This window comes from Littorina saxatilis, linkage group LG3, assembly GCF_037325665.1.
Source record: "Littorina saxatilis isolate snail1 linkage group LG3, US_GU_Lsax_2.0, whole genome shotgun sequence".
In the NCBI taxonomy this organism is placed as follows: Eukaryota; Metazoa; Mollusca; class Gastropoda; order Littorinimorpha; family Littorinidae; genus Littorina; species Littorina saxatilis.
The window spans coordinates 8,338,728-8,363,864 of record NC_090247.1 but is presented as its reverse complement, the minus strand read 5'-3'; the positions used below and the strand labels follow the sequence as shown (position 1 = coordinate 8,363,864).

The 25,137-nt window shown below is 40.3% G+C and overlaps 1 protein-coding gene across 1 annotated transcript in view; it reads left to right on the top strand.

Moving 5' to 3' along the window:
* LOC138961530 (F-actin-monooxygenase MICAL3-like) overlaps positions 1-25,137 on the top strand; it is a 101,001-nt gene that overhangs the window by 32,207 nt on the left and 43,657 nt on the right. Inside the window, exons 3-8 of the mRNA XM_070333184.1 lie at positions 530-694; positions 6,695-6,902; positions 7,865-7,978; positions 8,945-9,046; positions 9,506-9,762; positions 12,332-12,589. Of these exons, the coding sequence (XP_070189285.1) occupies positions 530-694; positions 6,695-6,902; positions 7,865-7,978; positions 8,945-9,046; positions 9,506-9,762; positions 12,332-12,589 (1,104 nt within the window). The remainder of the gene's footprint in view (positions 1-529; positions 695-6,694; positions 6,903-7,864; positions 7,979-8,944; positions 9,047-9,505; positions 9,763-12,331; positions 12,590-25,137) is intronic.

Here is a 25,137-nt window from a genome sequence, read left to right as displayed (position 1 = left end):
TTTTGTACAGCCTATACAAATGACTGCCCCATGCCCCCTTCACAACACTTTCATCTTTGTGTACACCTATTTCCTACTATGTGAGTGGGTACATGCGTGTGTTTGTATGTGTGTGTGTTGTGAGCCTGCATGCACATTGTTTAAATGCTTTGGTACCTGTATGTGTTTCCAAGATTTTTCATTTGGTTCTGTAGTTTTTCTTTTCTGTAATCTCAGTTTTAGGATCTTTGTATGTTTGTTGAATATTTATTTTATATTTTAGGATTGTATTTGTAAAGGTCTCAGAGCCATTTGGGGGAATTATGCTACAGTGGAATGCCCATTTTAAGACCCCCCCCCCCCCTCCCCCAATTTAAGTCATCCCCCCTTTTAAGACCTTGTTTTTTCAGATGTTCTCTTCATAACCTCTGTAAACTTACCTCCATTTTAAGACTCCCTCCTTTTTAAGACCTGATTTTCTCAGATTTGTGAAGGTCTTAAAAAGGAGGGTTCCACTGTATTGAAACGCTATTGTTTTTATTGTCAACAGTTGCTGGACGTGACTGGTCTGAGGCATGTTGACCACTCTAACTTCTACGCGCGCCTCAAGGAACAGCTGAAGAACTCGTGGAAAGCACAGGCCCTCTGGGCCAAGCTAGACAAGCGAGCGGCACACAGAGACTATGGCAAGGGGAAGGCTTGTGCTGAGACTAAGGTGAGGGAAAGAGGATGGAGGGAGAGGAGCAGGCCTGAAAGTGGCGAGTATTTTATTCACCATGGCGAGTAGAAACATGTAAATGGTGAGTAGAAATGTTAATCTACTCGCCAAATGCGAGTAAAGTTGCTGAAACAAATGGTTGGTTTGGCGAGTAAAAATTCTAAAATTTGCTCTCTGGATAGTAAATTATTAGAAGTACTAGCCAAAGACTAGTGCCCCATTTCGTGGACTGAGGAGGGTGGGGTGGGGGGAGTGGGGATGAAGCAAGAGAAAGGGATAGGGGAGGTACTAGGAAGGCAGGAGGTTTACGGCTGCCTGTATTTACGTGGGATATATTTCTGAACTCTGAAATTTACAAGTTGAACATACATGTACAAACACACAGACAAACAAGACAGAGTGAGAGAGACTGTCTGTGTTTGTGACTGTGTGTGTGTCTGTGAGTGAGAAAGAGTCTGAGAGAGAGGAAGGAAGGGAGGATGTTTCAGGGGATGAATGAGTTCTGGGCTTACAGTGTCTGTGTGTGTGTGTGTGTGTGTGTGTGTGTGTGTGTGTGTGTGTGTGTGTGTGTGTGTGTGTGTGTGCGCAAGAGATTGAGACGGAGAGAGTTTTAAGTTTAGTGGTGTATGTGTGTTTGTGTGTCTGTCTGTGTGTCATGTTGAGTGTGTTTGTGTGTGTGTGTGTGTGTGTGGGTGTTGGTGAGATTCTGTGTGTGTGTGAATGCATGTGTTGGTGTGTGTGTGTTGGTGAGATGCTGTGTGTGTGTGAGTGTGTGCAAGCATGTGTGCATGCATGTGGGTGTGCATGTGCGTGTGTGTGCATGTGGGTGTGTGTATGTGTGTACTCTGAGTGTGTGTGTTCTGAGAGAGAGATTGTATTTGCTGTGTAGAGAGGAAGCTGGGGTGGCCTAAAACTAGTAAAAGTCTTTTTTAATGGGGGTCAAAAAAACAGGACACTCAAAAACAGTTGAAAGCACTGAAAGCCTTCATGGTTAATTTGTTCAAAGTTCAGTACAAACAAGGTCTTAGGTCAGCAAATTTGGATTGCAAGGAAAAAACCAGCAAACACACACTCAACACACACACCACACACACCAAAAACCAACCCCACTTTACTGTTGACTTCAGAAGACAAACTCATTGACATAGTTTTATTTTCCTTTCCTTGTCTTGACTAGAACATTCTTTGAGTGATGTACTAATTTATAACAGGCCTTCTGTATCTCTTAAACCGGCACGGTTGGCCTAGTGGTAAGGCGTCCGCCCCGTGATCGGGAGGTCGTGGGTTCGAACCCCGGCCGGGTCATACCTAACACTTTAAAATTGCAATCTAGTGGCTGCTCCGCCTGGCGTCTGTGTCAGAATAATGTGACTGGGTGAGACATGAAGCCTGTGCTTCGACTTCTGTCTTGTGTGTGGCGCACGTTATATGTCAAAGCAGCACCGCCCTGATATGGCTCTTCGTGGTCGGCTGGGCGTTAAGCAAACAAACAAAGAAACAAAAAATCTTTATCTCTTCTGCACGCTTGTTTTGTAAATGGTTTTCACTGCAGCTGCATATTGCTTTTGCGACATGGTACAACAGATGCAGTTCTCAGATAAAAATCATCCGTTCTCGAGATGCAGAACAGGATGGATGTTTCTTATTGTAATTTCTCAATTAGCGATGAGGTGAGAAAACAAAATTGGAAGGTACCATACTATTGTTTGGGCCTGACAAAGCGCAGTGATGGCGCAAATATTTGTTCAAACTGGTACACAAACTTTTATGATGAAAACTATCCAGAAAAAAAAGGTAGGCTGGTCATTGGAACCAGTAAGAGTCCAACTCAGAGTACTGGTTTTGTTGTTTTACCAGCGAAAAAAACCGGTAGTTCTAAAAATCAACCGGTAGGTTATACCGGCAGCCAATTCTTTTCCGGTATTTTCTCATTTCAACCGGTAAAATACCGGTAATTACTGGTTAACGCCAACACTGGTACTTAATTCCAAGCTGACCCCTGCGCTATATCTGTTGCTGAATTATGCGTTAGAATGTATAACATCAGCTCCACACTTATTCTTCTTACTGGACAAAGGAACTTGGAACTAGATGGTGTATGGATATGAAAAGAGAAATCATTCAGCAGCGAAGTTGCGATGTTTCTGTAGAAACTGAACTCGCTGGTTGGAAATTGTGATGACAAAGCTCAGTGACAATCATGCGTTCATTAATCTGTACAGTTAAACACAAAGTTTGACTGGAAAGAAAATCTAGGACTGAAGGGAACTGCAGGTTAATTCCACTGACTTACCTATACGCTGTTTGTGTTGAGTGCAGGACTGTGAGACAATTGTGTGCACAACAAATGAGGGGTGCGGCTAATACACTGTATCGCCTTGTAGGCCCTAAAATACAGTATACAATTGAACCCCTGTTTTAAGACCACAAAGAATCTGAGAAAATCACGTCTTAAAAAGGAGGGAGTCTTAAAACGGAGGGAGTCTTAAAATGGAGGTAAATTTACAGAGGTTATGAACAAAAAGTCAGAGAAAACAGGGTCGTAAAAGGGTCTTAAATTGGGGTTCTTAAAAGGGGGTTCCACTGTATATATATCTAACTGCCAAATTCCTGAAGTTATGTTTATATACCAAGCTTAAGTGAAGCAGGGGTGAGCAAGCCTTGGCTTCAACAACAGGCGTTTGGAGCAATACCAGTCTGTAATCAGTATTAACCTTCTTTTTGTGTGCTCAGTGAGTGTTTCAGAGCAGAGAGGAATGCTTAATAGCTTAGAAACATCTGCCAATGTATGTGATTAGGGAATGACCCTGTAAGTGGGTTGTGAAACTTGACCTCACAATGCAGCTGAAAAGCTTTTCTTTGTGTGTGTGTGTGTGTGTGTACATGTGTGTGGTTTTTTTTTAAAAAGGAAGCAAAATTGTGCAATCTGGTGCAATCTGAGCGTGTAAAGTGCTATTTTCAGGTGATACATTTTTCTTCTCTTTTTTTTCTTCTTTTTTTTTTTTTTTTTTTTGTCCCGCTGGGGGGGGGGGGGAGCAATTGCACCCATTGCACCCCCCCCCCCCCCCAGATCCGCCCCTGTGTGTGAGTGCATCTGTGCGCATGCATCCATATCCATATCCTTGCGTGCGCATGTATATCTCTGCCTGTCTTTTTGTGTTCCTGTTTAATTGGGTGTGTATAATTATCTGTCTGTCCAATCTGTTTGTCTATCTCTCTGTGTCTCTGTCTCTATGACTGTGTTGTGGCATTGTGATGGTTTTGGAACCACTGGCCTATGACAAATAAATGGGGTATGCTAAGGCCCATTTTAGATACAAATCCACAACCAGCTTTGAAAACTCTTTACAGACAACACATAGGGACCCACACATAGGGACCCACAAAAGAAAAACATTCATGCTGAACCTGATCTTTTTGTCGAAGATTCCTCATTGAAGGGAAGGGCTTGGGAAAGACTGAAGTTCACACACCCATTTGTATAACCAGTTCAAGGTCATGACCAGCTTGTAGTGTAACTTTGAACAAGTAATGAATCAGCTTCAGATTTATGATTGAATGAAGTAGAGGAAAAGGAGTAAGCCTCAAGAAAGCGTTTACCAAAAATGTCACTCACCTTTACGTGTCATAAATCATGTAATGTGTTTCATAAAATCACCTAAATCATTTGACTTGATGAAGTAGAGTTAACAAGTGAATCTGAGTTAAAAGTGTAGCTAAGTAGTCTTGTCGTAATTTGATTTGTTGTTTCGTTTCGTTAGTTTTCATCTGTTTGTAATTTGTTGTTCGTGTTTTTGTTATGTAATAAACAACTTCTCACATTAACTTTAAAAAAGACATTTAACAATTTTCCACCTTTATTTGTACTGGTAGGACACAGTAAAACTGTCCATCCATGTCAATATCCTTATTCATAGTTGCCAACCCTCCCGGATTTTCCGGGAATCTTCTGAATTTTACAACTTCTCCCTCCTCATATTCAAGACTAAACGGTCCCCCTGGACCCCCTGGCTCCTGGATTTTGACTTCAGATGGTTAGCAGCTGTGCTTATTACATAGTTGCAAAACTATTCTCCAAGCATTTATCCTTGACAGTGGCTAGGCCTAGAGCCATTAGTCTTGCACTGCTTATGGGGATTACCATCTTAATAGCTAGTTTGTAAGCAGGTTCAGGAAAATTTTAGTTTTGACATCAAACAACTGTGCCATTATATTTGCCATATGAATAAACATGAGTCGAGTTGCCCTCAAGGCTGTTTTAGATTGTAGTACATGTAGTGATTAATTTATTTTAAGTGTAAATTAGTCTTAATGAGATCATTGACAAAGACTGCAAACAAAGTAAGACGACTCTGTTCTTGACCCTTTTTTCCAAAATGAAGTCTCTCAGATGTGAAAAGTGCAAGAAATTTCAAAACACATATCATAATGCAAAAGATGGCGTCACACGATCGCTATGATGAGAAGCAATTGATACCTTCAAGTGGATCTTACATTATTAAGGGTTTAACAGTATTGATGCAAAAGCTTTATTTGTAGTTATTATTTTGCTAAAACAATGATGATTGCAGGGCTTAGTTGAACCAAAAACAAATTGACCCAAATGCAGGTGACACTGACAAGTATTTTCTTCCTGTTCAAATGTTTTACTTTCGATTGTAAACAATGACCATCTGTTGAAGAACAATGATAGATCTGTCATTTTTGAGTCACTTGAGAAAAAGTGACTCTATGTAATCGGTCAGTGTTAGTCTGTCCGGCCGGCCATCCGGCCGGCCGGCCGTAGACACCACCTTAACGTTGGACTTTTCTCGGAAACTATCAAAGCGATCGGGCTCATATTTTGTTTAGTCGTGACCTCCAATGACCTCTACACTTTAACGATGGTTTCGTTGACCTTTGACCTTTTTCAAGGTCACAGGTCAGCGTCAAAGGAAAAATTAGACATTTTATATCTTTGACAAAGTTCATCGGATGTGATTGAAACTTTGTAGGATTATTCTTTACATCAAAGTATTTACATCTGTAGCCTTTTACGAACGTTATCAGAAAAACAAGGGAGATAACTAGCCTTTTCTGTTCGGCAACACACAACTTAACGTTGGGCTTTTCTCGGAAACTATAAAAGTGACCGGGCTCAAATTTTATGTGAACGTGACTCATTGTGTTGTGAATAGCAATTTCTTCCTGTCCATCTGATGCCTCATATAATATTCAGAACTGCGAAAGTGACTCGATCGAGCGTTTGCTCTTCTTGTTTTAAGTGAAACAGAGGGACAGAGAGAGAGAGAGAGAGAGAGAGAGAGAGAGACAGACAGAGAGAGAGAGAGAGAGAGAACGAGAGACAGAGAGAGAGAGACTGTGTGTGTGTATGTGTGTGTGTGTGTGTATGAGCCATAGGTTAGGCACTTAAAAATGTCCAGTTATTATTATTATTATGTGTGTGTGTGCGTGCGTGCATGCATGCATGCATGCATGCATGCATGTGTCCATGTGTGAATAGTTTTTGTTTGCCAATCAGTATACGGTGGATTTGTGTGTGACTCACTTAATGTATCTGAGTCTTTGCCAACTAATTTATTGGTCAGCAAATAGTTTGGGGTGGAAAACAGGGAAAGAAGGGGAACAACCATGCATCCACTAAAACCCGGCGTAAGACAAAATATTTCTGCTTCAACATTGCTTTTGATGTCATGAGAATGAACCAAAGGCTTGTAGACAGCTAGATGTTTGAAAACATGGTGAATTTTAAAAAACACAACAAAAACAAGATGATTTAATAATTGGAATTGTTAGTTAATGACGTAACAAAACATTCAGGGGCACTTTGCTGTGGCAACAAAAAATCAACCACAAAAACAGGAAAATGACTATGACAAGATAATTTAGACTTATTTTGGTTGTTGCTTGCTGTCTAAAGATTGCAGCAGAAAAGGACGTAAAAAAGACATACACAAAATTTTTTGGGATGACACCAATTCAATGTCTCTTCCCCAGGTTTTGATCATCGGGGCTGGTCCCTGTGGGCTGCGCATCGCCATAGAGTGTGCCCTCCTGGGCGCCCGCACTGTACTCGTGGAGAAGAGGGATCGATTCTCTCGCAACAATGTCCTTCACCTCTGGCCCTATCTCATCACCGATCTCAAGAACCTCGGGGCCAAGATGTTCTTCGGCAAGTTCTGCGCCGGAGCCATCGACCACATCAGTGAGTTTTGATGCCCAAACCGGTACAGTGGAACCCCCCTTTTAGGACCTCCAAAAATCTGAGAAAATCACGTTTTAAAAAAGGAGGTAGTATTAAACCGGAGGTTATGAGTAAAAAGCCTGAAAAAACTGGGTCTTTAAAGGGAGGTAGTATTAAACCGGAGGTTATGAGTAAAAAGCCTGAAAAAACTGGGTCTTTAAAGGGAGGTAGTATTAAACCGGAGGTTATGAATAAAAAGCCTGAAAAAACTGGGTCTTTAAAGGGAGGTAGTATTAAACCGGAGGTTATGAGTAAAAAGCCTGAAAAAACTGGGTCTTTAAAGGGAGGTAGTATTAAACCCGGAGGTTATGAGTAAAAAGCCTGAAAAAACTGGGTCTTTAAAGGGAGGGAGTCTTTAATTGTGGGGTCTTAAAAGATGTTGTTTGGCAAGTTCTGTGCTGGAGCCATTGACCGCATCAGTGAGTTTAGTAGAGATGATGCCCAAACCGGTTCACTGGAACCTCCATTTGAAGACCTCCAAAAATCTGAGAAAATCAGATCTTAAAAAGGAGCTTAGTATTCATTAAACTGGGGGTCATCTTACAGCTACGTCCTGAGTAGAAAGTCTGAGAAAACTGGGTCTAAAACTGGAGGGAGTCTGATTATGGGGTCTTAACACTTTTTACTCCACCTATGTTGACCAAGTTTTTTTTAGCCTAGACCAGCTGTGCTGCAGCAGGTCACTCAGAATTGTAGTAACTGTGTAGTAACTGTATATCAACACACTGGAATGCAGGCGTTGTAGGGACGTTACAGGAAGCGACTGAAGCTAACAGTCTGAGCGGATATATCCGTAAAAAGTGGGTTCCTCTGTACTACACTTGAATTCAATCTTGTTTTTTGTTATAGACTTTGCAGATGTTCCTCTTTGTTCATGCATGTGATTTTAAGTTACATGTACGTTCATTGTGCCGTTTCAACAGGTATTCGACAGTTGCAGTGCATTCTCCTGAAGGTGGCGTTACTTGTGGGAGTGGAGGTCCATGTCAACGTGGCGTTTGGCGGCTTGATAGAACCACCAGAGGACCAGTCTACAAGTAGGAACATTTCATGCAGTTGAATAATGATTGATTGAAACAGTGTTTCCCGCAAAACAGGTTTATTATATACTGTATACATATCTAAACAACGAAGTGACTGTGGTAAGATGAACAAAGTTAAAAAACAAAGGAATACTCTACTCACCAATACAAGAACGAGACAAGACGGTGTATCACCTTTAGTCTAGTATGCCTGGGCCCTTGACATCATCCAACCACTTCTCTCCCCTTTCATTCATTTCCGTTCCTAGAGTTCCTTCCCTTTTTTGCGTGTTTCCCCTCCATTTTCTTTCAAACCTTGTTCGTTCCGTGTTGCGTCTGCTTTTTGTTGTCTTTTGTGTTCTTGTTTTTCCTGATGAAGCTTCCATAAGCGAAAATTCGTACCGTCTTGTCTCGTTCTTGTATTGGTGAGTACAGTATTCCTTTGTTTTTTAACTCTGTATACATATATTAATATAATAAATCTGTTTTACTTGGACCACTTTCTTTCATCTCTTTGATAAGGCAGACAGTTTTCTGTACTACTGTCATATTATTTCTGTACTACTGTAATACAGTCCCATGAAAAATAATTTGCCAACGAAAATGTAATACTGCTACCGATGTTTATTGTATATGTAGTATGTTAGAGATTTTGAGACTTAGTTTCCAAAACTCAAGTAAAATATTTCTCCGGTTTGAAATAACTTTTTAATTGTCTTCTTCTTCTTGCGTTCGCCGTCACACACCATCAGGTTAGTCTGCGAGACGAATGACGTCGTGGCTTCCAGGTCTTGTCTGCTCCACTTTTTAATTGTGAAAAGAAGCATTATCTTACACTCAGCACATTAAACTGTTGTTGAACTTTTGAACATAGATCAGAGATGGTAAACTGACATTTTTGTGAATAATTGTTTTTCTTGCTGTGTTTTACCTGTTTCTTATATAAATATTTCAGTTTCCATGTTTTCTGGTTGTTTTCAGTCACGGGCTGGAGGTGTATATGTGACCCAGAAAACCATCCTGTCGCTGAGTACCAGTTTGACGTCCTTGTGGGTGCTGACGGGAAAAGAAACACACTCTCAGGTCAGTTGGGAGCCTGGGCATGAATTAACAATAACAATAAGTTAATAACAATAACAACACTTTATTGTCCATTAAAATATTGCATAAAAATGGAACATTGTCTTTGACAGACCCTTTCTGCCTGTAAATTCTGAACTACATTTCATGTCATTTTCATTTTCACTTTATTGACTCCTTCTTGGGAAATTTGGGTCACTTTCAAAGTGGAAAGCTAGGTCAAAGATCGATATTTCTGAAATATACACGTAAAGTTCTTGAAATATTCTGCCGTTTTTTGTTTCTATCCTGCTTTTATAGTTCTCCAATCGCACACAAAATTCATATTTAATTTTGTCTTTTTGTCAGTGTGTTTTGGTTTCCATCTTCCTCAGTTTTCGAAAAACTGTAGGCACGTTCACAGAATAAGATGAACAAATTTCAGAAAAGCTTCAGTCAGACTGGATCTTTCTTATTTGACAGGTTTCAGGCGGAAGGAGTTTCGAGGCAAACTAGCCATTGCCATCACTGCAAACTTTATCAACAGAAACTCCTACGCTGAGGCAGGCGTGGAAGAGATCTCCGGCGTTGCCTTCATCTTCAACCAGAAGTTCTTTCTGGATCTGAAGGAAAAGACGGGCATTGACCTTGAAAACATCGTCTACTACAAAGACGATACGCACTACTTTGTCATGACGGCCAAGAAACAGAGCTTGCTGGAGAAACGGGTTTTGATTAAGGTAATTTGTGGGATGTGATGATTTTCAGAGATGTTTTCATGTAGCATAAAGCTGTATCACATGCTAAAACCAAACAATGGAACCCGGCTTTTGAGACCTCCAACAATCTGACAAACTCAGGTCTTAAAGTAGGGGTAAGGGCGGGGATGTAGCTCAGTCGGTAGCGCGCTGGATTTGTATCCAGTTGGCCGCTGTCAGCGTGAGTTCATCCCCACGTTCGGCGAGAGATTTATTTCTCAGAGTCAACTTTGTGTGCAGACTCTCCTCGGTGTCCGAACACCCCCGTGTGTACACGCAAGCACAAGACCAAGTGCGCAACGAAAAAGATCCTGTAATCCATGTCAGAGTTCGGTGGGTTATAGAAACACAAAAATACCCAGCATGCTTCCTCCGAAAGCGGCGTATGGCTGCCTAAATGGCGGGGTAAAAAACGGTCATACACGTAAAATTCCACTCGTGCAAAAAACACGAGTGTACGTGGGAGTTTCAGCCCACGAACGCAGAAGAAGAAGAAGAAAGTTGGGGTAAATATACAGAGGTTAGGAATAAAAAGTCCAAGAAAACAGGGTCTTGAAAGGGAGGAAGTCTGAAATTGGGGGTCTTAAAATAGCTGTTTCACTGCACAGTGTTCTTTAACAGCTTTCTCACAATGCAAGGCCAAAAAAAAAAAAAGTCTGTTTACGGTAACATAGGCCAAAAAAATAGGGTCGGTAGGTCGGGATTTTTTTTTCTCCAAAAAACCATATTTTTACGTTATTTTATTTTTTTTTCCGAAATGCCAAAAAAAAGTCTAGGATTGCGCGAAAAAAATAGGGTCGGTCGGGTTACTGTAAACAGACTATTTTATTTTTTTTGCCTAGTAAGAGACAAAGCAGTCAAATCGGAGGTAACAAATGAGGCCGCTTTTTTTTTAATCTTGCTTTGTTTTTATGTTGATGTATAACTACAATTCAAAATGAAAGAGGGGGGGGGGGGGGGGGGGGGTTCTGATTACTAATCTGGTCTGTATCATTTTGTTGTGATCTTTCTTGTGTTGAGCTGATTTAGGGTGATCTTGCAAGAACATAAATCTAATTTAGGACAGCAAAAAAAAGAAAGAAAAAAAGAAAAGATCTTTCTTTTAAAAACTTCATTCTTTTTTCTTTATTTTTTTCTTCTAAGTTTGTTGAATGTTATGGAGGTCTTTCAGGAGGCCGATGTCTTATGCACTAGGCCATTCCGCCCGTCTAAATTTGTTCGATTTTCCCGAAAAGGAAATTTTCTAAATCGTGGCATAGTATAACACATCTTTTGCAGCCTCCACAAATCTCAGAAAATGATATGTTGAATGACTTTGTTTTTTTAAATGGGCGCAGTGGCGTGGTGGTAAGACGTCGGCCTCCTAATCGGGAGGTTGTGAGTTCAAATCCCGGTTGCTTCCGCCTGGTGGGTTAAGAGTGGAGATTTTTCCGATCTCCCAGGTCAACTTATGTGCAGACCTGCTAGTGACTTAACCCCCTTCGTGTGTACACGCAAGCACGAGACCAAGTGCGCACGGAAAAGATCCTGTAATCCATGTCGGAGTTCGGTGGGTTATGGAAACACGAAAATACCCAGCATGCCTACTCAACGAAAGCGGAGTGAGCTGACTATGCTCTCAGAGTATAGTGTGGGGAACCCAAATGGGCAAACGAGCTCACACGTAACCAGAACAATTCTGGAAACGCTGAAGAAGAAGAAGAAATGGAAGTAAGTTTTGAGACATGCACACAAAAAAAGGGGTTTCACTGTATATAGTACAGGGCTGGGGATGGCAAAGGCAACGAGGGAGAGGAGTGGCAGACCTGTTTACCCTTACGATTTTGGCGTAATTTATTACGATTTTCTGCAAAAAATACGCCATTCCGCTATCCGTGTCAAGACTATGATTTTCATAAATAAAAAAAAAATAGAAAAATAAAATATTAATAATAATAATAATTTTTATTCATTCACATGTTTGGCATTGGGTTTTTTCAATGGCAAAATGGGTTGAAAAAGCACAGGACTGACAAGAGATCATGTCTGTCTGATGAGACGCTGGAGAGCCTTCTAGTGGTGAAGTCTCGCCCTCACTCATTCGGCAAGCGCTAGTACAGTGGAGAAGCGCTTGGCACACTGAAAAATGCCAACAACGAGCAAAAGAAAAAGAATCAGTGATGCATGTGCTTTTGATGTGATCTTCTTTGAAATTATGATGACTACAAAAACTGACTGATGTGTTTTGTTTGTGAATGATGGATATAGGTGCATGATTGTGTTTTGCAGACACAGTTCTCATGTGCGTTGTAATTGGCGACGAATGCTGGATGATTACTATTTTTGTGCCAGGATTACTATTTTTGGGGCTGAGCATTACTCCAAAACACTTATGGGGGTAAACAGGTCTGGAGTGGGCACCACCCTCATGAAGCTGGCCCGAGAGTAGTTGAGATCTCTTAACATCTCTCTCCCCAATGACCAAAATGGATAATGGGACTACTGTACCTTCACTTATATCTTTACAATGTTGCCATGCCAACAATCTTAAACTGCACGCTTTGTCGCACAGGATCGTGCAGACACCATCGCCCTTCTCGACCGCAGCAACGTCAACCATGAGGCGCTCTTATCCTACGCCCGGGAAGCCGCCGACTTTTGCACCAATCAGCAGCTCCCTCACTTGGAGTACGCCGTCAACCACTACGGGCAGGCCGACGTGGCCATGTTTGATTTCACCTCCATGTTTGCCGCGGAGAACGCCTCCAGAGTGATGGAGAAACATGGCCGCAGGCTTCTAATCGGCCTTGTCGGAGACAGTTTGTTGGAGGTGGGTTTTTGTCTTTTAGTGATGGGGGAATCAAATTATTTTCCCAATATGCAATGATGCTTTACTCACGTTTGAAAAACGGGGTTAATATTTTGGCAATCTTTGTACGTCTGTCCGTGTGATCAGAAAACCTAACCTTTCTGGAAAGTTCATCAGTCTTCTGGAACGATAGAGACGCAGTCATGATCTAACTTCTTTCGGGGAAGTTCTAGAGCGGGAATGCTCCATAGTTAATCCATACTTGCAGCAATAATAATTCACAAGTGCTAGAGAAAAACAGCAACAGACTTTTGATGGGCTTTATAGCTGACAGTATGTTGCAGAAAAGTTTCTTCTTGTGAATCTATAGGCATGGTATGTGTCTTTTTGGGGTTGGGGAGAGTGCGGTGGCAAAGAGTTTGCGATGTCCAATTGCACGTCACAATTTGTGATGGAGAATGCCTTTAAAACCGGACACAGGCTTCTCATGGATGTAGTGAGGGACTGTTAGTTAGAGGAAAGTTTTTCTTGTGTGAATAGGTGTCAGACTAGGTTGGGTGGGGGAAGGGGGAGGAGGAATGGAGAAGATGCAGAAAAGGGGGGGGGGGGGGTAGGGGTGGTGGAGAAAGACCGCCAGAGGTATCTTTTGGGCCTCATACAGGACAGTTTGAGGGAAGGGGGATAGAAGTAACAGAGAGGAAAAGTCTGGGAAATGGAGGGAAGGGGGGGGGGGGGGGATAGAAGTAACAGAGAGGAAAAGTCTGGGAAATGGAGGGAAGGGGGGGGGATAGATGTAACAGAGAGGAAAAGTCTGGGAAATGGAGGGAAGGGGGGGGGGGGGATAGAAGTAACAGAGAGGAAAAGTCTGCGAAATGGAGGGAAGGGGGGGGGGGGGGATAGAAGTAACAGAGAGGAAAAGTCTGGGAAATGGAGGGAAGGGGGGGGGGGGGGGGGGGATAGAAGTAACAGAGAGGAAAAGTCTGGGAAATGGAGGGGAGGGGGGGGGGGGTATAGAAGTGACAGAGAGGAAAAGTCTGGGAAATGGAGGGGAGGGGGGGGGGATAGAAGTAACAGAGAGGAAAAGTCTGGGAAATGGAGGGAAGGGGGGGGGGATAGAAGTAACGGAGAGGAAAAGTCTGCGAAATGGAGGGAAGGGGGGGGGGGATAGAAGTAACAGAGAGGAAAAGTCTGCGAAATGGAGGGAAGGGGGGGGGGGGGGATAGAAGTAACGGAGAGGAAAAGTCTGGGAAATGGAGGGAAGGGGGGGGGGGGGGATAGAAGTAACAGAGAGGAAAAGTCTGGGAAATGGAGGGAAGGGGGGGGGGGGATAGAAGTAACGGAGAGGAAAAGTCTGGGAAATGGAGGGAAGGGGGGGGGGGGGGGATAGAAGTAACAGAGAGGAAAAGTCTGGGAAATGGAGGGAAGGGGGGGGGGGGATAGAAGTAACAGAGAGGATAGAGGAGAGAAAGGGGGAATGTACGTTCTGGCTCACCGATTCCGACAGACCCTAAATATTAACGCAAAATAGGCTTCTGGACTAAACTTTTACTAAAATGAAACATGCGACAAAATCAGAAAAATACTGCATAAATCCATACAAAAAAAATACAGTAAAGTAAGGTTGTTTTGAACCAATGCCGGGTCTGTCGGAATCAGTAACCCAGAACGTACATTCTCCCTTTCTCTCTGTGCAACGCTAAATTTAGTTTCCATTGAAATATTAACTAGTTGCAGCCAGCGTGTGTTTCGATCCAATCTGCCCTTCGTCGGCAAGCCATAACTACCGTATTGATCTGGTAAAAACAAACAGCAAGCCTGTCTTCTATATTCCTCCAATGGCAAGACAAGATTAAATCATGTGATAGCAACAGTTACGTCACGTCCGCCCAACACTTGGTGTTGATAACAACCCGATCTAGTTTGTGTTGTTAGCAACCAGGCAGACCTGTCTCGCCATTTCGTATTGAGGTGCTGTTCTGTGAAGACGTGTTTGTGTTTCAGTGAAAAAAGTGCTTAATTTAACAAGGTGAATGTCGCAGAATTAGAGAAAGAGCTTCTTGAATCGCAAAATGTTCATCAAGAATTGTTAGATTATTCTAGGCGGTCAACAACTTTAATTCTACCTGACATGGAACAAGCTTGTAATGTCCCACTACCAGCGCCAACACCATCAGAATTTTGGACAGAAGAAGAACAGCATGTACTAGAAGAGAATAGAAAATATTTTGAGCAGATGGCCTTAATAGCAGTTAAGGCTAAAACAGAAGGATTAATGAGACTGCCCAAAAAACCAAAAAGGAAGATAGAAGATTTGTTCAAAGAAAAAGACGGAAAGAAAAAGAGAGTAGAACCAACAACGCCAAGTGATTTACATCACTATCTCGTTTCAAACCAAGCAGATGTTAGCCATGCTATATCCACAGAAGCTTTCACAAATGCTTATTTTGCTCAAGCAGAAAATGAAAAAGATATTGTGGAAAGACTGCAAAAAGGGATAAGAAATCTCAAAAGACAGGACGCACAACAAATCTTAATTTACATTCAGTTTGGACAGTTTTTGATTATGTGCAAACAATGGCAGGAGAAGCAAAGAAAAGAAGGGAGAATGAAAGAAACGTGGGCTGACTGGTTGAAAGCAAAAACTGGCTATTCCGATGTTCATGCGCGTAGACTACGCGCCGTTGCTAGATCGCTTTATGCATTTCCGCGATTTACCACTGTTGGTTTGCCAATCAGTTTTATCATGGGCAAACTTAAACAAATCGAAGAGATGCTCCAGATCGAAGAGTACAGAGAGTACTGGTCAGAAACGCCGCATATTCCTGTCACATCAGAGCTCCAACAGTCCCAGTCTTAGACTTACAGTGCTTGTTTGTGCGCAACAACAGAAGTATCACACTGCGCCTGCACTGTTAGACAAGTGTTTAAATATAGTAACGATCATGCATGTACGGTTTCAAAAATAGTAATGACGTGATTCTAAATATAGTAACGATCATGCATGTACGGTTTGCTGCGCCTGCCCTGCTTTGGCTGTCTTCTTAATCATCCTGCTTCAACACCCTGCTTCAGCTGTGTTATTGTTTTTGCTTCACTCTGTTTCAACGCTTTGCTTCACTACGCTTCACTACGCTTCACTTCGCTTCAAAGGCTGCCTTCGGGCGGCCGCCGAGTGTTAACTTATTCAATTGACTTGTTTATTTTATTCAAGCTTTTGATAAGTGTACTTGGTGGCTGCTTTGAAACTCAACAAAGCCTAGTACTCCCCTTTCACAAACACTTCCCAAACGCAAGCAACTTCCTCTCCCCCGCTGCAGTCAAAACAAAGCTGTCATAGCGGGTTTTCCCGATTGACAAAAATTCTTATTACACACTCAGACTATTTGCGTTTGTTCTCCAGTGGCCAATTGCATAAGAATATTCTGGTGATGAATAAACGCGCTTTGTGTCATTAGCATCTAAAGATTTCTTGTTTACAATAGTTGTGTTGATCTGATGAAGCGCGGAACTGATCTTAGGGTTGTCATGGTGAAACACTCGCTTCTGAAACAGTGCTTCCTTGTAGTTATCATGCGATATGCTCGACTTTACAACCTGTTTGCTTACACCCTTTGCTTTTTTAACCACCCCTTTCTCACTTGCAACACTGTACATCTTTGCACGCAATCCAACATACTCCTTAATTATCTTCCCATTCATTTCATCTTTCATCTTTCCAATAACCTTCTTGTTAACATTTGAGTGCAATGGTGATTCTTTAGGGTAGTCGCAAGTGTCATAAAAAGAATCTTTTCCTTTTACTGCAGGACTTTCAGCTTCTAGATCTTTGTAAATGTCATCCGCTGGAATGTCAAGTAAGAATGAATCTGTGTCTGTGTAAAGTACTCTCGATTTGGGATATCTTGGTTTCAAATAATCATACAAAAACTCAAGCATCAACAGTTTTGACAACTCTAGCACAGTAAAGCCTATGAATACTGGTTTGTCAAGCTTGACTACAAGTTTTTTCATTAAGATACCATACAGCTGTTCATGAAAGTATTTAAAGTCTTGATACTGTGGTTTGGATGTCAGCTTGATGGCCTCATTTTCTCTTGTAACAAGTCTAACATCCTTTCTCTTGTGTGGGTTTTCCATTGTCTTACCAAAGCAACTGTTGTTCATCAGTTTAAAAAAGTCTTTCTCTGATGCATCAGCGGCTTTGGTTCTCAGTTCTGTGTTTTTCATGATGTAAGGTTTCATAAACTGTTCTTGATCAAATAAAATTATACGATGAACAGCCTTCAAAATTAATCCATGTCTAATGTAAAACTGTAACAGTCTGTAGTGACACACATACTTCTTTTTGTGAAACAGATTGGGCACCAGCTTTGGAGGTTCTCTTGGGTTTACTTTTAACCTCTCAGCCGCTAAAGGATAATCATTATGTAGATCATGAAGTGATAGTGGATAGTCTAAGTCAACTTCTAGTATCCATCCCTTTCGACTGTCTGGGCCTGCTTTTAATATTGTCAGCACAACACATTGTGAAAATGGTCCTGAATAGATCTTAAAGTTCCGAAGTGGAAGCGTCTGACACATTGCCCAACCATACAAATTGTTTGCATCTAGATACATGATGTAATTAGAAGGTTTCATAGGATCAAAGTCGTCCAAGTATTTGTTGTTGGCTTTGCAGTAATTGTGTGAAGCCATACTGATTCCTCCACGTAGTCCATTTTCAATCATCTGAAGTGTAGGTAGATCTGATAGCAAGTCAATCTTTACTCCTGTAAATCTAAGAAATGCATCCCAGCTCATGCCTGGTGCAGATATGTAATGTGAAGGATCTAGATTGTAGTGCTTCATACATGTTCTTCTGTAATTCTCAAATATATCTGCAAGTAAACAAACATCAGCCAACAAATATTGATCATGATAATCACCCATTGTATTACATCCTAATTTATTCCATGCAGTCTTAGCGTGTTCATAGTCTTCGTCACTTATACCTTTACCCTTCAGCCGTGAGAAGTAAGCATCCTTTGGTGGTAACTCATCTTCATCAAACCTCTCCCACGAATCCATGTATTCATATGGATAGACTCCCTTTCTAACTAAGTCACTGTCAAAGTACTTACATGTGATTGGGAAAGCAGTTAGTGATGAAGATAAAGACTCAAGTGTTCCCATCAGATGTTGAGCAGAATCGTAGAAGTGTAAACTATTCAGAGTAAAGGCCATGTACTTTTCTGAAGACTGCGCAATGCATCTTGCTTTGTATTCATCAGTTACTGCCTGCATGATCAGATGTGAATCATAACCGCGCAAGTTATGGAAGAAGATTGGAAGCTTCCAAGTCTTAGGATCAAACTTTAATTGTAGATTACATTTGCTGTGTGCTGCTCCTCGGAACTGCCCACTTACATGATCATGATCTCTTACTATTGGATTGTCTGTGTTTGGTGTTAGACTTTGTTCGCATATCCAACACTGTGTGGTAGAGTTAAACTGTTCTTGGTCTTCAGGTTTCATAACAATGTCTGAAAGATTCAGTTGTTTGGAGCAGTCATTTCGCACTTGGTTCATTTGCTGTAAGAAGTTCTTTGCTGCATTAGGTCCTCTGTACAATTGCGGTTTAGAATGTTTACCATCTGAACTAACAACAATAAATGCATATGAACAGACTTGATGATTACTTAGAGTTACTGTTTTAGGTAGGTCTTTTGGTAAAGGTCCTTCATATGGCACAATGATAGATTCAAAGTCAGCATAAACAACATAAGGACTTTTCTGTAGTTTGCATACATTCTTAAAATACACTTTGCTGTCTGGCGGTGGTGTTGTTAACTTCACAACCGCATCATCAACGCTCTTACAATGTTGCTTGTGTATAAGTGCTGCATGAATTGATGGAATACGCAAGAGACATCGCCTACAAAAGTCTTGTTTACTATTGTGATTGCTTGTGCTCGCCATCAGTCTACTCATTGTACGAATCAAAGTGTAATGATATTTTACACCATCAGTCATTAGTAACATGTCAACATGGTTAGTATCACAATCACCAATCGTTGGTGAGTTCTTTGATATTCTGACTGGTTTCAGTTCATCTTCCTCATCCCACGTGTAAACATTTACGGTGATGGGTTTGTTTTGCTGTTCAAATTTGTCAATGCTTGTAATGCTGACAGGAAATTCAATACCAGTAAAGTTTAGTTTATTTCTGTATGCATGATAGTTAGACACTCTTTCTGCATTTTTCTTTACACTGTACAGTCTTGCCAGAACACACCACATAAAACATTTGTCATCATCATTCTTTATGTTCAGCACAGCACGTTTTTTGACAAGAGCAGGAGGTAAAGGTATGTAACTTCTACCTCTGATGGGGGCAAATTTACTTAGCTTCAATTCTATTTTTAGAATTTCACCTTCTGACCATCCGGATCCTTTCATCTTTGCATCCTCTGCAGCTTGCTCAAACCGTTTCATCATTTCATCTGCCCAGTTTCCATTCAATTCTGCCATAGAATTAAGTGCTAGTTGTCTGGTTGAAACATGAACTTCTAGCACCTCATCACTGACTGTTTTGTATTTTATTAAACTGACTATCTGCGCTTTTACTGGAGGTTCAATCAACAAATTGTTTGGAATTTGTTCAATGGCGTCTTGCACACTGGACTGCACATTTTGAGGATCCGTTACTTGTAATTCAACGGTGTCAAATACTGTCGATAAAGATTCTAATACAGAGTCTTCCATCGCTGTGAGTTTGATTTTATAACTCAAAATAAAAATATAAATTAAAAAAATGAAGTTGCTTCCATTTTTGTTAACACTATAAAATCTGAAATAAAAAATCATTTAACATTTGTACCACGTGGAACTAATTGTAATTCCTCTTTTACAAAGGCTCTTTGCGGTGCTGGTTCTCTCAAGTAATATATAGGTGGATTTGTCTCTACTACTCTCTTGATTTCATGAATGTCAATACTCCAGATTGGATCCGTTGCACGCTTCCTGCTGTCACCCTCAGCTTCACCGGGTGCATATAAATATCTGACTTTCTGATTGAAAGGTAGTAATGCCACTGGTGTTGTTGACTTTGGAGCAACAGGTATTGTTTTCTGTTTGATTGCATCAACTGGTCTTAACCCTGTAGCTTTAAATACCTCCAGATTCATTGCTCTAAGTACTGATGGTAATCTTTTGACCCATTCAGTGTTACGCAATTTACTTTCTGTGTCCAAAAATTCCTGATGGTACTGATATGAAAACAGTTTTTCTGCCAACTGTTTGTTAAAGCTCTCAACAATAGCCTGTGACCTGTGGTTTCCTGGAATACCTCTCTTCACTGTAACATGATGTTTTAACAGAAGCTGGTTGACAGCTCCTTTAAACTCCTTACCATCATCGCACTGAATCATTCTGGGATACTTTAGTGGTCCACGTCTGTAAATTTCTTGCAGGGCAACAGCTGTAGCTATAGCACTTTTCTCTGTCAACGGTTCAGCATCTTTGTATCTTGTTGCAACATCAACTACAGTCAGTGCATACTTATATTTCTTCCTTCTGACTGTGTCATGCGGTAAATACAGCAGGTCTATTTGATGAGTGTCATTCGGTTTAATGTTAACAAAGTGTGGTCGTGTAATTTTTCTTGGTGCAGGTAAATAGATCTGCCAAACTGCCTGCTTTGACAACCATTTCTTTGCTATATCTTGAGAAACACCTGCTGCGTCACTGAGCTTGTCAATAGCAGTTCTTCCTTTCCAGTATCCTTTTGGGGAATAATATATTTTAGATAACAAAGCATCACTCATGGTTTTTTAAATGACAGAATATTAAGATTTGACAGCACGCGCAATAAAGTAAACAACAGCCATACCAATAACAATGAAAACAATCTCGCCCACCTTCTGCTCTTCTGAAGGCTGATAAAAGTCACCCAGTTTTGGAGGAGCACTTGTCTTCATTTTCTTTCCAGTTACAAGATAGTATTCTTGAATGGCTGCATCAACATTGGCAAAGGTTTTGTTTGCATGTCCTTGCTGCCTGAGTTTATCATTCATAAAGTCTAACTGCGCAATTCGTTTCTTCTCGTATTCATCCTGTGCTTTCGCCAGTTGTTCCATGGCTTTGTTGTGCCTTTCCCTCTCTTCACCATTTTGCAGTTTAGAAAACAAATAGTTGCTGCCAGAAAATGCAAGCGCATTTACAATCGCACCTCCCACCATCATAACCAAGCTAGCCATTTTATTGTCTTACATGTTTATATTTTCTGGAATAATTCCTTGCTTCACCAGGAAGTCTTTTGTTGCAAAGGAAGCTGTCACAACACCAATTAGTTTAGCACCGTCTTCGAAGTCTAACTTTCCCAAGTCGGCTGGTTTCATTCTGAGGAGACTTTTACCCAGCATTGTGTAACCTACACTCAAGCCTCCAATCACTGCAGCGTGATAAACTAGATTAACTATTGTCTTTTCAGAACTCATTTTTATGTTATCAAAATTAAAATATTAAAATTATTCCATATGAAATGAATCCACTGCAGGTACTACTGTGGGCTTTTTTATTGTTTGTACTGCTTTGTTTGTTGGTTTTGGTGTTTCTGATTTTGGTGTTTCTGACACTTTATATTTGCCTTGCCAAAGTTTGTAAAGCAAGTATCCACCTCCTCCAACAACAGCTGCTACAGCTACTTTTCTGTATGATAGAAATGAAGATTTTAATTCTTGATCAGTTTGTGTGACCTTAGTCACTTCAGGAATGTTTGGTGTCTGCTCAACCTCAGACATAATGTTCTGCTTTGCCTTTTGATTTAACTTTTTTTGTCTGTTCCATTCGGCTAGTTTTTTTCCTGCTTCTACTCTACCAGGTTTCTTTGTCACTGTGTTCACTTCTGGTATTTTCGTCTGCTCCACTGTCTGCTTCAACTGATCTGTCATCTTTTTTATTCTGAAAATTAATGTGTTTGAAAGTAATTAATCCAGCAACAAATGGTACTAATAAAGCACCAAATCGATAATACAGGCCACAGGCAAGAGATTCGAGGGACTTGGAAACAACAGGGTCATGAGTTAGATCATGTGTTAAGTCTTCCTCCGAGTCGAGAGGTGTAAAATGTCCAAAAATCTTTGTGTACAAACCTATAACAGTCTGTCCAATACTTCTAACCATCTTAGAACCAAGCACTGATTCATACCGTCCATGATACTTTTCTATATCTTCTGAGGAAAGATGTTGTACTTCTTCCACAGTTAACTGCTGCCCAAGGTAGTGTTTTGTTTTTCCACAAACAGCAAGTGAATACAATCTTTCTTTTTTATCAGGTATAGTCCTACTGTCACAGATTTCAATATCTGTAGAAGTCTGCATCAGCAATTCATCACAGTTCATTTTATTTTGATGCAGAATAAAATAAAAATCTAGTAATTAAACTTGAGTAAGAACTTGGGTAGGAACTTAACAAGAACTTAGGTAGGAACTTGAGTAAGAACTTAGGTAGGAACTTAACAAGAACTTGAGTAAAAACTTAACAAGAACTTAGTAAGAACTTGACAAGAACTTAGGTAGGAACTTGAGTAAGAACTTAGGTAGGAACTTAACAAGAACTTAACAAGAACTTGAGTAAGAACTTAGTAAGAACTTGAGTAAGAACTTGACAAGAACTTGAGTAAGAAATTGACAAGAACTTGGTAAGAACTTGAGTAAGAACTTGACAAGAACTTAGCAAGGATTTCTACAAACATACATACTGAACTGGTTGATCAGTTTTTAAAACCAGTTTCGAGTGCTTAGAAGATTTCAGATTATTCTTTATTCTTTCTCTCTCCTGTTTGTTTTCAATGACATCATTTTCTCGAAGGCACTCTTCAAAACTGTCACGGTCCTTTGAATAGAACAATGTTATTGTTTTGAGTTGCTCTCTAAAGTCTTTCAGAACTGCATTGTATTTTTGTGTTAATATCCAAACTGATATTAATGCATGTCGTCCACTGAATGCAAGCTTTGCTAGTGCACTTTTCTTTCTAACAATGTCACGTTCTGCTGCACAGTCATCAATAATAAACAGTGTTGGTGTGTTCTGAAAAAGATCGAAATAATGCTCCAAGCAAACATTTAGACGATCAGAAGGATTTACAATAAATATATTTTGATCAGACCATATGAATTTTCTCTCCTTGTATGTTCTGTTATGCTTTATGGTTGGACAGAATATGACTATGTGTTCAAAGTGATTTATGTAAACAGTCTGTAATAAATCCAAAACATATCTTGTTTTGCCGCAACCTGTTGCCCCACAAATCAAAGAACAGTGTGGATCTTTTGGAAGAAAATCTAGATACTTCATTTTAACACGTTCAATAAACAATATCCTGTAATCTGCTTTCAGAGATGTTTAACTGCGCATCTGACACAACAAACACGTAGATCTTAACTGATTTACTACTACTCCCTACTTCCTTTTCAATTTGTATTGTGATTCCTTCTGATCCGTTTTCAATTCGCCTTCCACTTCCATGCAGTTTGTTGTCGTCAGTTGTTCTAAGATCCAGCCATAACGCATATTTATTTGTCAAGAAATCTTCTACGCCAACACCGTGTAAATGTAGATCTTTAGCCACAAGATCAGATGTTGGGTCTTTCAATCTTCCTCCAGTAAAGTACTTTCTTGCTTCATCATAGTGTTGGTATGGCAGCATGCCAGATGCAAATATTTGGTTTGGCTGCCCTTCAATTGTGCAATATACTCTATTGATTAGTGGATTGTAAAACTTTTCTATTTGCCTTTCATATGAATCTTTTGGTTCCTCAAACAACATAAGTATTCCCTTCATTGACCTAGCTGGTGTATTCAAGTTAATGTTCCAGATTGGATCAGCCTGGCTTTTTGAAAGTGTACTGTGATTCAACACTCTTTCATAATAGATAGGCAGCTTAGAACTGTACTGATTTTCTATAAGTCTAGCCAGTTCAGGATGGTTTACAACATCAAACTCTAAAGAAATTCCAGACACCTTATACTTTGCTTCCGGGTCTTGTGAAAGCATAACACGATCATAACTATTGAAAGTCAGGTCGTATGACAGCCTGTCACGCAATGCTCCTTGATAGAAGGGAGGATGTGAATTTATGAGTTCAAAGTCAAGTGGAATACAAAATTTGTTTCCAAAAGCAACATTGACAGCGTTATCTTTTTTGTTGTCAGCTTTATCTCCGGCTCCTATTCTAACTTTTATCCCATTGTCTGACTGAATCCCTTGAAACACTCTGTTTTTCTTTTCATTGTCAGTCAACCAATTATCTGCGTAAACTAAAAAAACATCTGCATTATTCAATGACATCACTTCCCGCCCTTCCAGTTTGACAGTAATCTTCCTCACAATTGCTCTTCCTACATTATAAGCCAAAGTCCTATTTGCATCTGAGCCAGATTCTAATTCTAATTTGAATGATAGTCTTACAGTGCCTGGTACAATAACATCGTTCTTACCTAGATTAGGAAACCTAACAGTAAGTATTTCATTCTGATCAATAGTAGAAGGATTATTTGTGACTATAACTGTTTGCCTTATTCCTTTTACCCCGAGAGGTTCTTTCAGCCTTCTGTAAGGATCAAGAACAGAACCGAACGATTGTGCCATCTTTTTTTATTTTCAAAATAAAAAATAAGTTACAAATGGCAGAAGGTGGATTTGAAGATTTATTTGAGCCAGCGGACGACATGAGCGAAGCAATCCCTTTGGTTCCCTACCATCATTCACTGCATTATGAGGTGGCACGACATGAACTTCTGGAAGGTAAAGTTAGAGATTTCTACAAAAGTTTAGGAGAAGAACCTGATGTTTTAGATCCAAACCAGTTCAAAATGGAAGCAAATCATTTATATACAACTAGCGATAAAGGAGAAAAAGTCCAACTTACATATAAATCTAATCCTGCTAAGTTTCTATCAAAAGTTTCACTAAAACAAAAACTTACTGCTAATCGACTTAGGCAATTAGATATTGTGCCTAGCACACGGTCATCATCTTCCCATGTTGTTTCCTTACTTCAACAAGCAGAACTAGGACTACCAACTGCTACTCAAATAGAATCTGTTCCATTGCAAGATCTTAATAAACTTGCAGATGAGGCTGATCAACTTATACAAGAGATAGAGACTTCTTTTTCTGAGGAAACTTCATTGAAGACTCCACATGAACTATTACCTATGAGAGAAATAGAAGCCCTTAATCAATCACTACAAACCATCAGAGGTGAAATAGCAAATAATCTGTCAAAACTAGGTCAGCTGGATGAAGATATAAACAAAGAGAAACAAAAACTTGCTGATGCTGATGATTTGAACCTAGAACAAGAAGTAAAAAACAGAATTTCTAAGCGTTTAAAAGATTTGCAGGAGGAGAAAGCCATAAGGTTAGAAGTTCTAAGTAACAATAGAGAACAACTGAGAACACAGGTCAGCAGAATAAAAAATACAATTCAAAGAATCCTTTACGAAGACACAACTCTTGCTGAAAGAATTAGAACGCTTTTCAGAGAGCAGGGAATCACAATAGCTAGTATACTAACTGCGTTAG